General features: G+C 39.6%; 1 protein-coding gene across 5 annotated transcripts in view; it reads right to left on the bottom strand.

Annotated features, from left to right (window-relative positions):
• The window catches only part of Atg5 (autophagy related 5), a 112,999-nt gene that overhangs the window by 66,869 nt on the left and 30,073 nt on the right, over window positions 1-16,057 (bottom strand). For all 5 annotated transcript variants that reach the window (XM_038340278.2, XM_038340276.2, XM_038340277.2 and 2 more), the window contains exon 5: window positions 9,311-9,473. In XM_038340278.2, the coding sequence (XP_038196206.1) occupies window positions 9,311-9,473 (163 nt within the window). The remainder of the gene's footprint in view (window positions 1-9,310; window positions 9,474-16,057) is intronic.

Here is a 16,057-nt window from a genome sequence, read left to right as displayed (position 1 = left end):
ATGCTCCAATCTCGGTGCCCTTGCCCCTGATGTCTTATCTGCCTATGACACCCTTAACTGCAGATAAACACTAATCTCCTGAACTGCTTCAGATCTTCATTTAATGCCATGACATCAATGAAGATTTGCAAGCCTGCCTATACATGTGTGCTGGTGTATGTAACTGGTGCCTAGTGACTGCTTGTATCAACCACTGGAATTTAAGTGACACAAGGATGGGCAATTTCTGCCTGGCACTTGCTCCCTGGGTATTTCCAGCTTCTAAAGTACAAGCCATACAGTATGTACAATCAATAACTATTTTTTGAGTAATTAACATTAAATAATGCCCATAAAAGATTAAAAAGAAGCATGCCAGAGCAGAGTGGAAGGAAGGATAAAAACAAAAAGAGCTTGCAAAAAAAAAACATGGCAAACAAAATGAACTTTATAAACATCACTTGGCAGTGAATAAAGGAACACCAGCAACACTACTGTGAGGAGAGTGTGGTGGCATTTCATTTGTATATTAATAATAAAGCTTGCCTGGGGATTAGAAAAGTAAAACAGCCCGTGTCCAGCCTTACAGACCAGGTAGCAATGACACACACCTTTAATCCCAGTAGCCACAATGCCATACACAAGGCAGTAGTGGTACATGACCTTAATCCCAGAATTAGAGAGGATTATAAAATGGGAGGAGACAGCTTTCAGACACAGTTTTATTCTGAGGTTTCCTGGAGGCAAGATCACCATTTTTGGACTGAGGTAGAGGTTGGAGCCATTGGCTGGCTGCTTTGCTTTTCTGGTCTTCAGGTTAACCTTAATATCTATCTCTGAGCTTTTATTAATTGTGCTTAGTTTGGCACTCAACATTTGAGATATAGATTCATGAGAAAAGCTGTTTGCCTGAGACTTTTTAGCCACTGGCTCAGGCCAAAGTTGGACCCAAGGCTAGTTACCTGGGATCGGGAGAAAAACTAGCACTCCCAGCTCCCATCCAACCTGGTTTAGCTTCCATGTGAAGTTGGAAAATGCATAGAGAATCTGGATACTGTATGTTATTGTGTTGTCTTTTAATTGTTTGACTGCTGAGGAAAGAGCAACAGCTGCTAAAAGGCATTTTGATTATAAATGCTCGTGGGTTAATCCAACCTATATATTTTGAAAATGCCTTGATTTCGAAATTTAAATCAAAAGATATATTACTCTGGAGAAGAGGTTTTGCTTTTGTTTCTACAGGAAGTGAGAGGCTGTGAATTCATTCTGGGTTAAGAAAAATAAGGTTTGATCAAGGAAGATTCCCCTGAAAAATCTCTGATAGAAGAAGATGGCCCAGATGATCCAACACTTCAGAGCATCTCTTTTGCAGTTTTGTCTCAGTTCTATATGCAGAACAGCCCCAAGACTGCTGGCTGAGATGATCCAGCTGCACAGAATACTCCAGTAAGGACTTCATCATAATCCTAAATTTTCTTTGGGTCCCATAAGATTACCAGCACCAACAATCAGCAGGAAGTTGTCTAGAAAACTATACCCACATTCCCCAAAAATGGATTATGGATATCTGTTTTTGTTTAATGTGTTAGTTACAAGTTGTTATGGATAATGATTAGGATAAGTTGCTTTGAAAAGAAAATAGGGGCAAATAGATATGATAGGATAAAAGGGTAGATTACTGAATCTACTCTGAAGAAAAAAAGAAAGGATATAGATATGATAAGATAAAAATGTAGATTACTGAATCTACCTTTGGAAAGAAACTGCTAGTTTTAAATGTTTCACATTGGACTTTTGTATATTACATACAAATTCTATGTATTGAGATTAATTTTGTTAGAACATACTGTACATACATTTCTACTCTTGTTCAAGATATTTTACTAACATAATTCATTTAACAATGTAATGCAAATTGCTAGTCTTTGAAAATTATTATCAACTATTCAGGATAATAAGGAAATACAGATTAGTAATATTAGTCATCTAATATAACTGAACTTGTAGTCACATTAGTTATGTTTTCAAGGTCAAACAAAGATATATTTTAGATAGACAGGACATCTTAAAATACTTCAAAGATCTACAGAATATAACATTTAAGATGCTTTACTAACATAGGTTCCTCTTTTTTTATGACAATGAGACAGGTTTACTCCTGGCAGCACCAATCTACTTCAGTGACGATAATGGGCATCGAAGAAACTCCACAAGGATTTTACTTTCTTTGTGGCAAAGTAAGCTGCTGTACAAGAAAATGGCCTTGCCCTGACTGCTGATAGTATGTTGTTCTAATTGAACAAGCCGGACACAAAAGAAAGTGACTGTCAAACATTGCCAAGACAAGGAAGGACAGTCCTTTAAGACATCTTGCTTTGCAGAAACGTCTGTTGGATATGCTAGGCCTGTAGGCCAAAGATGGAGATGCACCAATGTTGCAGAGGAATTCTAGGTGACTGCCCAGGCAGCCAGCTGTTTCTGTCATTAGTTGTGTTTTCGGAAATTGCTTGCTTGCACTTCCTGCTTATTCAGTTACTATTATTTCCTTCTTGTGTCTCCGAGAGAGTTGAAAATTAGACAGTTAATAGTTTTCCTTGTTTACCTGATGGAGAAAGCAAGCTACAATAGAAAGTAAATTAGGTTTAAGAATTTGGACTCATTAAGAAAAGATAGATATGGAGTATTTCTCTGAATTTGTCAAATGCAAATTGACTAGACATTGTTGATGTCTTTATTGCCTGTATATATTGTATACAGCTATTACACTTATTGTATATAGTTTTTCTTATATTAGTTATAACATTCTTTTTTATTTTAGACAAAAAGGGGAAATGTAGTGGCATTTCATTTCTTTTTTCATAAATAAAGCTTGCCTGAAGATCAGAAAAGTAAAACAGCCAAACTGGCCACCCTTACAGACCAGGCAGCAATGACACACACCTTTAATCCCAGTAGCCACACTCACTTGCCATAGAAACCAGGCAGTAGCAGTGCACAACCTTAATCCCAGAATTAGAGAGGATTATAAAATGGGAGGCGACAGCTCCCAGACACAGTCTCATTTTGAGGTTTCCTAGAGGCAAGATCATGATTTTCAAACTGAGATCGAGGAAAGAGCCACTGGCTGGCTGCTTTGCTTTTCTGGTCTTCAGGTTGAACCTCAATATCTGTCTCTGAGCTTTTATTAGTCATGCATCAGGAGAACACCATAGAAAAGAAAAGGGGCTGGGCATGCCTTTTTCCCAGTACTCAGGCAGCAGAGGCATATGGATCTCTGTGAGTTCCAGGTTAGCCTGATTTACAGAATAAGTTCCAGGACAGCCAGGGCTACACAGTGAAACCCTGTCTTGAAAAACCAAAAAGAAAACAAAAGAACAGGAAAACATTCTTTATCTTAAAAAAAATTAAATAAAAACAAGGCTTTACTGAGGTCAGACACAGTGGTATACACTCAGCCTTGGTAGATTTGTGGTTTTAAATTTGTGGTAAATCTTCAGGTAAGTAAGAATTTCATTAAAGGAAACAAAAAAACTAAAATTTAAAACACTAAATGAGGGCCAGTGAGACAGCTTGTAGATAAAGTCCCTTGCCATGCAAGCTGATAACCTGAGTGTAATTCCTGTATCCTATAGTAGAAGAAGAGAAACGACTCGTAAAAGTTATCCTCTGCCGTCTACATGTACACCATGGCACTTGTACTGCCCACCATACAGACACTCACATGCACACACAATGTAATAATAAATACCAAAAAAAAAAAATGAACACTAATAGAAGAGCTGGAGAAATGGCTCAGTAATTAGGAGTAATTACTGCTCTTCCAGAGGATCCAAGTTTGGTTCCTAGCACACACAAAGGGTGGCTCACATCTGCTGTAACTCTCATCCCAAGCTTATCTAGCACCTCTGGCCTCCAAGAGTAACAACACTCCCCTGTATGCACATACTCTTATCCAGTCAAACACAGAAACTTAATTAAAATCAAAAGTGCACTTTTAAGGCAATAAAACCTATTAAAAGATGAACATGGAGGGATGGCTCAGCATTTAAGATTGTTCACTACTCTTTTGGAGAACCAGAGTTCAATTTCTGGTACCCACAGATGCTTGGAATTCCTGCTCCAGGCCATCTGAGGCCCTCCTCTGGACTCAACAGGCATCCCTACTAAGGTGCACACACTCGTATATAAACACTCATCCATACACTAAGCAGAGCAAAATAAATCTTAAAAAATAAAACCCAAACCTGGACTGGAGTGACGGCTGAGTGGTTAAGAGGACATGAGCTCCTTGGCTCCTGGCAAGCACAGTGGGTCACTCACAACCGTCCGTCTGGAAACTGAGCTCATTTCATTGTCTGACAGGCCTGTATTCCCTCTCCAGCAAAGACCACTTAAAAAGTAAAGTAATTACTAGAAAACAATGTAGTCAAAGAAATTTATGCTCCTGCTCCTTTTCACTAAGGTATTAAGGAGTTGACTCTCATAACTTGTGTACTGAAGAATGTACAGGTACGTGTACTCAATAGTTCCTCTGATGTCCAGAACTTAGCCTTTATAATTCTAATTCCATTACAACCATCTTGGTTTTAGCAACTTCATATCTTATTCATTTAAAAATGCCTTTCTCTGCTTCATCCAGGCAATCTTCAAATCAATGGAGGAAAGAAAAAAAAAAAAAAACCAACAAAACCAGTCACTAGAATCCTGCTTTTGTATTTATTAAGGGAACTCCAGAGAGAAAAGTGATCTGACTGACTTACAGATAAAAGCCAGAACTATGCAACAGGAAAGGAACAGAGTAAGTTCAGATCGTAGACCAATAAAAACAGCAAGATGAAAACATAAAACATCTGCCTCGAGTATGTAAGCCTCTAATATATCACCCCTATATCATCTATGTCATCACCCTTTAATATGCCACACACAATTTGCTCTTATTTCATGTGCATTGGTATTCTACCTGTGCACAGGTCTGCGTGAGGGTGTCAGATCCTTTGTAACTGGAGTTACAAACAGTGAGCTGCCATTGGGTGCTGGGAATTGGACCTGGGTCCTCTGAAGAACAATCGGCAATCTTAACTGCTTCCTGAGCCATCTCTCTAGCCTGACTATTTCCTCTTATAACCTGTTTTATGTTAAAAATGGCAAACTGGGGCTGAGTGTATTGGTATATGGACATAACCCCAGCATTCAGGAGACTGAGGCAGGAGGACCCTAAGTTGAAGCCAGATCACACTGTAACCCCATCTCGCAAAAAGCTGAGCCTTGTATTATTACTCCTGTTATCTTTTGGTAATTTCCTCAAATCTCCCATATAATGTGACATTGAAAAAATTACTTCATAAATAAAAATGCTACTTTCCTTCCTGTTTGTAACTATTAACTCTGTTTCAGAGAGGTGGCAAATTCTTGCATCTAAAATGAAAGCTTACAAAAAAACTGAAAGGCACATTATGCCTTAAATGAGTTTTCTTGGTTTCATAAGCTTTTCTTATTTCTCTTTCAGAGAGCTTCAAAATTAAAATTAGCATTGGAAAGTATTCAAAAATCGCTGAAACTTGTGCCTAGCCTCGGTGCTCTCCAGGTGCACCTCTGAGTGAACAAACAGACCACGCACTTTGTCTGGATTTAACAATTTTACAACCGCATCAACAAAAAGGTGACAACTCCATGTGTGACCTCACACATAATCAGACCTTATACTGGGTAAACAACAACAACAACAACAACACAACTCTTAAATATAAAAATCCATTTTCATAAATAAGATTAAAGACTATTATACTATTTATGAAATACCTTAATAGTACTTCCTGATTATGTGAGAAAGAAAGAGTAAATCAAAACTTAGTATTTTACTAAGACCACACTGTTTTGGAGATGAAATACATAAGAAATACACCAACCACAAGTGTCATGTAGCACAATATGGAAAACGTATCAATGCAGCAACACTGAAGAACAAAAACACATCTAAATGGCAGTGTCCCAGAGCATGCAGTGCCATAACCCTGCCTGGTCGTCTGTGTCCCCAGATGCTTGAGGAGCACACCTTCTGACATAGTGTCAGCATAGGTCAGATGCTCACTGTTAACTCTACAAACAGAAGACTTCATACAAAAGGTGACGATAAAGGATGAAGACATGAGAAGCTAAACAGTCAGAAAAAGAGAAACAGTATTCCAGGTAGAAAGGACAATGAAGCACCCATCTTCAAAACATTCTGAAGTGGAACTTTCAGCATTTTATTGCACAATTTCCATCTATTTGTGTGTGCGCCATGACATTCATGTGACAGGAAGAGGATAAGTACAGCAGCTGGTTCTCTCCTTCCTCTACATGGCTGCTAAGGACTGAGTTCTGGCTGTCAGGCTTGTTGGCAAGCGCATTCACCCACAGAGCCACCTTGCTAGTTCTACTGCTTTCCTCTCAATTTATTTCGTTCGTGTGTGTGAGTGTGTGTGTGTGAGTGTGCGTGTGTGTGAGTGTGTGTGTGTGAGTGTGTGTGAGTGTGAGTAGGTAGTGACAGTGGTAGTGAAACAAGACCTCGTAGTCCAATCTGCTTGGCTACATAGCTAGGACGGCCTTGAATTCCTGGTCCTCCTGTACCCCCCTTTCTTAAATCTCTTCTCTCTTTATGATCTCTAGCTTCTTCGTTTGTGACAGTTGTCTCTTGTTGCTGGCTTCCACCTCTAAGTGCTGCGTTTACCTGAAGTGCTACCACAACTGAGGAGGAAGTGTACTTTCTTCAGGCCGAAAGTAATTTTAATAATTTGGTAACAATCTTTGAAGGGAAAAAAAGGTGGTGATTGCCAAGTTTTGAAAAATTCTAGATGTATAAATATGACACTTTGGAACAATTCCATGTCACCCAGATAAATTAAAATCTAACAGAATGAGAAATGTGATTATTACATACATCCCAAAATATGTGTCTTATATGCTGATGTCACTGAAGTCACAACACCCTGAGTCTGCATAAAGTTCAGTAAACACCAAACAGCCACCCACACTCTGGGCAACAGTGCAGTGTCACTGAGAAAGAACTTACTGGATGTCTTCTTGGCCAAGGGTAAACACAAAGATACAAGACATACGACTGTCCTAACAGCCCATGTGCATTGGAAAATGATATGTGGCTCAAAACATGTAATCTTACTAACAGGGAAGGTTGACATGGTGCCTGCACCTGTAATCTGGGCATTTAGGAAGTAGAAGAAAGAGGGCCATGAGCTTAAGGCTGACCTTCACAATATAGTGAAAGTCAATCTTGGATAGGGGTGGGCATGATGGCATTATTCCTTGATTTGTATAACTTTTTCATCAAAACATTAGAAAATTCTATTTGTTACTATTTCATATATAGCAAAATTAAAAGGTTGAGTATTAAGGAATCTAAAGCATAAAATGCAAACTTTTAGGACAGTGAGAATCTGTCTAAGAAAGGAAGGAAGGAAGAAAGAAAACAAAACAAAAATTGCTAAGGAGATGGCTCTCTAGTATAATACTTGCTATGCAAGAATGAAGACCTGAGTTCTGATCCTGGCACCCACATAAAAGCCAAGAGTGGTCACATGTGTCTGTAATTCCATTGCTAGTGACACAAAGACAGGCAGATCCCAGGGCTTGCCAGTCAGCCAGTGTGTCTAAATTGGAGAGCTCTAAATTCAGTGAAACTCTATGCGAGCAAGTGAGGTGAAAAGCAGTAGAGAACCATACCCAAAGTCAACCTTTGGCCTCTGCAGAAACATGCACAGGCAAGCAGCCACCTGCCACATACACACCCCAACACAATTTAACTCCTTTGTAAAACATAGCAAAGTAATAAGAAACCATCTTTGCTATACCTACCTGACCAAAATACTTGTTTTAATCAGCATAAATATTCCATATTTGCATTTTTTCTGGATAACCTCTGAGAGTTGTTTTACTATGAACACCAACAGCCTCAATGTCCTTAACCTGGGACATCGCCTGCTACTTCCACTTATGCTAATGAGTTCATCTGTACATGGTTCCTCCTGCTGCATGTCTATTGTCTTCACTTTCAGTTGCTGGACATTCCCTTTTATACCCATCCATGTCAAGTGGATCAAGCAACTAAAAGTACATAAGGAAACTACAGCACCACATGCCTTGCTGTTTGTGTTGAGAATGGCAAATGCATAGTGATTAATCAACAGACACAAGATGTAATGCTGTCCACACTAAAATGCTAGCAACAGAGGCTGGAGAGATGTCCAGTGACTGAAAATTCTTCCAAAGGACCCAAGCTCATCTCCAGCACCCTCAATTCAGTTACCAGAAGTTCACAATTGCTGATAACTTCAGTTCCAGAGATCTGACACCCTCCTTTGACCTCCATAAACACCCATGTGACATGTGAATACATGTACATATATGGCATGTGCATACACATGTACACCACTTTTCAAAAAACTAGCAATAAAAATTCTATTTTACATAATTACTTATGGTTAATATGCTACAGTAGCTACAATTTGAGCAATTTAATTAAGGAATGAGTATTACTTAGCCATGCACACTGGACCACAAGAAGCCAGGACTTTAAATTCAACTTTCTTATGTGCATTAGAAGGCAATCAATGTAAGCAAGAGTAAAAAGCCACAGATCTCTAAGAGACAGGAATGCACATGAACTCATTTCCATCAGGAATATTTGCTCTCTTTCCACCGGCCTCATCGGCCCTCTTTCTTTTCCTCCCTGCTCCCTCCCCTCATGCATCCTATACTGGCATAGAACTTGCTGTGCTGCTGATGACCCCCAACTTCGGATCCCCTTGCCTCCACCTCCTACGTACATGTACTAGCACACCTGCCAGTTATAAGGATAAATCAGGTCTTCTGAGTACTAGGCAAGTACTCTAACAAGAAAGCTAGATCCTTAGGAGGAGTCTTTATATCCCAGCAAGGCAAGAGAGCACCTGCACACATAAACAAACCTACTTCTGTGAGAAAGAAGAGACTGGAGCTGCATCTTTGGTCTGAGGACACATCCTTAAGCATGCATGCAGTTCCCAAATATGATCAGAAGGGTCGGGCCTAAGGAATGAGGACCAGACTCTTTCTTCAGAAGTGGAACAAAAGGTTTATGCTGTCGTAAATCATGAGCTAAGTGATTGGCCTGTGAGATGACCCAGGAATAGAACAATATTGGCAAACTGAAATGGAAGAGACGACTAACAGTAGCTACTCTGTAGGTTTGGGCCTGGAGGCCAGTGCTAGTTTACATCGCTAATGCATAAACCGCTCACAGGTTATGGTTCTGTGCTATCTGACGCAGTACTTAGAAGTCAGGCTGTGTAGTTACCATTCTGCAGTCCCATCCAGAGCTGCTTGTGGTCTTTCTTCTGCATTTCATTGATGACTTGACTTTTATGTTTTAAAGCGTCAGCTTCTTTCATACACGACATAAAATGAGCTTCGACTGCATCCTTGGATGGACAGTGGAGAAGGTCCTTTTCTGGAAAACTCTATCAATGGAAACACACAGAACAAGTATACAGATGCATATTAGCTTCTAAAGAGAACATCCTCCATTTGCTGATGTTCCCAGCCCACCATATTTTATTATCACAATAACTACAAATAATTCTTAGAAATTAACTTAAAAAACATTACCAATTTGTCACAATCTGTACTCTTCTCGAATAATCCTTAGCTATGAGGTTATCTTTTGCAGGTTCCTAAGCATAACACATGTATAACATGTATGAGTGACACCAATAATCACAAATGAGTGGCCATTTCAGCCAGAGAACGATTTACACGAGAGTACTGACATTCCTCTACGCCTGCTTTCAAAAGAAGGTTCACCTCGAGCCAGTCAGGGACCTGGCCCCACCCCTCATCTGCCATATGGTAGCATGGGCTGGAGAAAGATGTCCTCTCAGCATCAACGTCTGAGGCGGGTAGGAGAGCTGGCCCTGAGGTCATGGGAGAGGGAGAGCTGCTCCTGATCCCCACCAGCTGCAACACTTGGGAGAGCAGGCCCTCTACCTCACATGGGCAGCACAATAGAGCCAATCCCATTGGTGATGTGGGTGAGCCAGCCCCAAAGCTGTGAGCATGGGAGAGCTGTCCCCATTGGTCATCTGTTGTGTAGCAGCAGGGACAAGGGAGAAAGTGCCCTCCACCAACCAATGCCTGAAGTAGGTGGCACAGTTGGCCCCGATGTCATAAATGCTGGGGAGCTGTTTGGTTGCAGTGCTTGGAAGAGTGGCCCCTACTCCATGCATGGTCAACACAGCACAGCTGGCCCTGAAGTGTAGGTGTGGGAAAACTGACCTTGAGGCTGTAAAAGTAGAACTGGTCCCACCCCTTGTTCATTGCTGCAAGGGGTGAACTAACCAGGGCAATGCAGGAGAGCTCACCCTGGTAGTGGGGACAGGGGAGAACCGGCAGAAGGACCAATGCTAGAGCTGCCCAGAACAAGACCCAGGGTTATGACTTGGTCCATCCCAACATCTACCACATCTGTGACCTGCTGGAACATGTGAAGGTACCGACTCGAAGCTGTAGGATCTCCACGACACAGGGAAACAACAGGATATCCAAGAGGACTCCCAGTGAGGGCTGAGCATTGATAGTTTAGCAGAACCCAGAGGCCTCAAACTAGATCAAGGACTCTTTGCCATGAACACTTGCAAGTAAAGCAACTGGATTAAAAGAAAAAAAAGGAGATCTACCTCAATCTAGGGAGGCTCTGAAATCCTCCATGATGGGAACTCAGAAAAAACAGGAGGCGCGGTGGGGGCGCGCATGGGAGCAGTAATGCAAAACAGAGAGTTTGTGCAGTTAAAGCAGCTGAGTGAAGTATTACAAAGAATGACAAATGCTGTCACAATCCCTGGCTCCCACTTGTGAATGTATCTTTTTCACATCTACCCAAGTGAAAGTAAATGAGTTTTTTCAAACCTCACAACGAAATTACAAAAGATCTTTGATTCATTACATTTCTAATCTTTCCTAAAATGCATTAGTCATTGTGTATACTTGCTTATTTTTCTGATCTAAACAAATTCTCAAAGATAAAGAGTGTGGTGAAATGTTTAATCTATCATTTATCTTCCAAATTAGAAGCATGACAAACTAAACTTAACTTCCCTTTTATAAGAGTACTCTGAAAAGTTCCCTTTATATATATATATCAGTTTGCTTGGGGGAGTGTCTTTTTTCTTTTCTTTTTTTTAATCGTTTTGCACACACACTCCCCTCTACATTCTAAAGACCAAAACCAGGGCTTTTGGCATTTTACCACTGAACTAAATCCTCAGACCTCCCACTAGATATTATACCTGTGTTATTTAATTAGAATATCATGGACTGTCTGCAATGTATCTATATGTATTAGAAGTAACTTAATAGCATTAAACTAAAACACTACGTAAGAGCCAGTGAAACAAATGCAGTCTATTAGCAATGGCACAAAACTGATGGTACTGTATTAGAACAATTAAGCAAATTAAAAAAATACATTACCCAAAATATATTTCCATGTCATATATAAAGAATCAAATATCTGATGAAACATAAGCTCTCACTGTTTTATTAGCGACTCACCTCTAGTAATAGATTGAGCTTTAGAAGGAAAAATATGTCATAGTTTATAAATTTACTCTAATAAAAATCCTAAAAAAATTCTCAACATTACTTTGGTGAACAAACACAAAATGTTGGGAAGGGAGGGCATGTTTCCCCCCAAATATATTTTCTAATGGACTATTTTTCAAGAAAAGAAAGAACATACTTGGAAAAACAATACCATGCCTGTCATAATCCCAGATTCGGCTGGTGGAGGCAAGAGCGACACAAATCTGAGGACAGCATCGGTTATGAAGACTCACAGCCCACTTCCTTCTGTGTCCTCCCCACCCACAATCTCAAAATCGACAGAAGTTAAATGCCAAACATGGCAGCTGGTGCCCAAAATTTCAGTATTTGAAGATATGAATTCAAAGCCATGTACAGTTCAGGAACCAGCCAAAGCTATAAAACTCTATCTTAAAATACAAAAGATAAGAAAAGGAAAGAGAGTTAAACAAACCAATGCTAAAATAAATGCACCAGATACCAAATAATGTTGATATTTCTCAATTTTCTTAAAATTCTATTTCTACCAAGGTATAACCTACAAGCTTAACTAGAATCAATCATCACTCCTTGTTACAATCTATGGGGTATTTATTTCTCATCATGTCTCCTAGGTGCTATTTGTTGAATCTTTATAGATAAGAGTAGCTTTGCTCATTTTTCCCTCTAAGTACTGGCTTGCATACATTTACACACTTAAAACACCTATCCAAAAGAAAACACAAGCCTTAACCTCTGCTTCTTTTTGGCTTCAACCAAGATCTATCAACCCCAAGCCTTTTAGTTCTTATCAATTCACTGCCAGCAGTTAGCCAGCCTGGCTAGTCAGAGAAACACCTTTCCACCAGCTGTTTTAAGCATTTACCAAAAGTCTAACACATGTGACTTTTCTACAGTCACACGCAAGTTTCTGTTATCAGCACTTCCCATTTTTCTCTGGCTTGTTTGCTTTTCCAAAACTATTCTTAAATATTGATGTTGTTTCTGTTTAAAGTATGTAACCTAGCACCCTTTTTATTCATTCCATATCCTTACCTTGAATAATATCACATACTTCCATACCATATATGAACTGTGGATTATTGTTTCCTGCCAGGATCCTTCTTAGAACCTCCAGACCCACACAAGTCTAGTTAAGTGTCCCAGAAGTACAAGCAACTCAACAAATCCAAAGATAAACTAATGCCACCTCCCCCCCTCCACATTTTCCATAGCAAACCTAGTCTGGCACTCTGTATTCTAAATAGATCTGGAATTTCCCAGCTTTCATCACCCCAAGCTAAGAACTACTCAGAGTTCTGAAAAACCTTGCAAGAGCACCCATGAAGCATGTTCTGTTACTGTGATAAAACACTGACAAAAAGACACTTATAAGGGAGGAAAGGACTTATCTGCTCACACCACCAGGTAACAATTCACCAATGAGAAAAGTCAGAGCAGAAATTATAGCACGAACTTGAAGCTGAAACCACGGAGGAATAATGCTTGCTAGCTCACTAACTAGGAGACAGATCCTCAACCAGTTTTCTTACACGGTCCAGGACTGCCTGCCCAAGTTATGGTGCCACTCACATAGGGCTGAACCCTCCAATGTTATTTGCAACCTGTACACTGTCAATTCTGATCTGGGCAATCTTTTCAATTGAGACTCTCAGGTGACTCTAGTCTGTGTCAACTTTATAGTTTTAGCTAACAAGGGCACATGCCTATAATTTTCCACCCTTGATGGTTTTGTACTTGGAGTCACAGTGACCTCCCAAACACTAAGACCTAACCTTCTCCCTCAACTTATGTTCTTCTTTTAGAACATAATCAAAGCCATCAAGATTCTAAATTACCTCAGGTCAGCACTCTTTCAGTTGTTCCAGCAACACTCACCTCTGCCTTCACATCAACTGTTAGAGCACTTTACTTAGAACGTTCTTTCTCCTTGCCTAATCACTTATGCATCTGGCCAAAGATTCCTCAGCTTCAGGTTCAGCTTCTAGGGCTCACTGTCTAGAAACTTACACTTTCTCCCAAGTCAAGGTTAACCTCAGGCTGTGCCTAAATGGATTCTGTAGTAGTAATACTGGCAGGGATTACAATGGTTGTTAACATATTTACAGGAAACAGTGCTCTGAAAGTCCATAAAGCAAAGGGTAGTGACCTCAACTCTCTCGGTAAATCTTTCTTAAATAAGCCAAATTACTGCAGTGTGGTTCACTCACAATGAAACATAGGAAGTTTTGGAGGAATTGACTTTAAATAACTATCAACCAAATGAGATAGAGAACATTACAACACGTGAACAACCACATCCCCTCATTCCTCACCAAAAGTTAACCACAGTGGCTACCACCACCCTTATTCTCCACCAAGTTTACCACAAATACGATGGCTACCACCTCCCTCATTCTCCCCCAAAAGTTAGTTTACCACAAGTTACTTTGTGTACTGAGCCACAGGCACCCCTTTCTCTACCTTCAGCAATCACTAAGATGGTATATTGCAGCAGTTCTGTCCATAATAAATGTTCACAAATAAAATCATATATGAAAGTGTACCACTGACATAGTACACTCTTAAGATTCACTCACACGATTGCACATATCAGTAACTGACTCCTCTGTTACTCAGTTGTTAGTGAATGAATGTCATAATGTGATTAGCTCTGAAATCTGTTGCTAGTATGACCTTTACTTGGCTAATAAAGTCACTATGAACAGTCACATGCAAGTGTACTAGCAGATATCTTTTCAACTTTTTAAACACACAGCTACAAACAGCAATTAATGCCACTTAAAAATGGGTGAGTTATTTTCTTGAAGTGACAGTACAATTTTAGACTCTCCTCAGCAACATTTACAGTTCTGGGTACTCAATGTCAAACTTTACCAGTCTTTTTCATTTTAGTCATTCTAGTGAGTGTAAAGTAATCTCTCTCTCTAGTTTTCATTTACATTTCCCTGATGACTAAACACGGTAGGCACCCTTTCATGTATTTATTGGTAATTTCATATGTTCTGCAAACTTTCTGTTCAAATCTTTTGCATTTGTTCCAAAGCAACTGACACATGAGGTAAGAGGCTGAGCATAATGAGAATTCTGTGTGTAGTTATACAAATACTGACCATGAGAAGTGGCAGGTGCACACTGAATTCTGTACCAGCTAAACAGATCTGAGCAGAAATGCAGAAAGTCTGAAGCCCCCACATTCGAAATATTTGATGTCAGCAGCCACACTCACAAACACCAGCCACTACAACTTCTGATTCCAAATAACCTTCCCACAGCTCCACAGCTGGCATATGTCACGTATCTCCACATGCAAACCTTTAGTCTTATTCAACCTTAAATGCCATCCTTGCTGCAGTATTTACATACCTCTCAGCTATATGTTCCCCGCCCCCCTGCAAAACTGTGCTGTGGATTACTGCATTCCTATCTTTTTATGTCATCAAAGGTTGTAAACTTTCCCTATAAGTCTTGTAGTTTTTAACTACACAATTTTAAAAAGCTGTGTTTTTGTTTTTGTTGTTTTGGTAAGGAGAACATGCTGGATTACAGCAGGACTGCTTCTATAAATGGAAGTATCAGACATCCTTGTCTTCTTTCTGATTCAAATCATCATGTAAGGGTCTGGTGAGATGGTTCAGTGGTTAAGAGCACTTCCTGCTCTTGCAGAGGACCCAGGTTAGGCTCCTAGCACCCACACGGGTGCTCACAGTCACCTAGAAGCCTAGTACCAAAAGATATGACATGTCTTCTAGCCTCCACAAGTAACAAGCACACATACGGTATACATATATTCATTCAGGCAAAATATTCATATACATAAAATAAATCTAAGCATTTTTAAAATATGTTAGGATGGTTTTTGCTATGGCCTTGGTCAAACTGAGTAAATTCTCTTTTATTCCTAAGCTTGCTAAAGTTTTCAATGGCACTGGCTACTGAACTCTGTCCACATTCTTTTTCTTTCTGTGTCTGATTTTGTTCTGTGACTTTCTACTTTATTTTGCCAATGTAATGAATTATACTGATTGATAACTAATAATTTAATCAATCATGTATTCACTAGATAAATTCAGCATAGTTTGCATTGTGGCTTTTCTAGGTACTTCTGGGTTCAGTTTGCTAATTTTTATTGAAGATTTTTATATCCATGTTCATAAAAGATATTGATCTGCAATTTACTTTTAATTACTTTAATAGTATTGGGGTCAATTATTCAGTTTCTAAAACAGGTTGGGAAATGTCTTCAGTGCTTGCCTGTCTTTCTGTCCTTCAATTATATATCCCAAACTGTGAGAACTGTGCTGGGCTAGGATACAGCAGGATCTGTGTTTACTGAATTAATAGTTATATTTTAACCTAAAATTCAAAATATTTTGGAGTATATTTACACATATACTCACACACACACAATTTAACAACCTTGGTGACACCACTAAAGCTTTCTTTCAGTTACTAACAAGTCATG

This window comes from Arvicola amphibius, chromosome 8 (assembly GCF_903992535.2).
Source record: "Arvicola amphibius chromosome 8, mArvAmp1.2, whole genome shotgun sequence".
Lineage (NCBI taxonomy): Eukaryota > Metazoa > Chordata > Mammalia > Rodentia > Cricetidae > Arvicola > Arvicola amphibius.
Note: the sequence above shows the minus strand (reverse complement) of the source record. Positions and strands in the feature narration are given on the sequence as shown.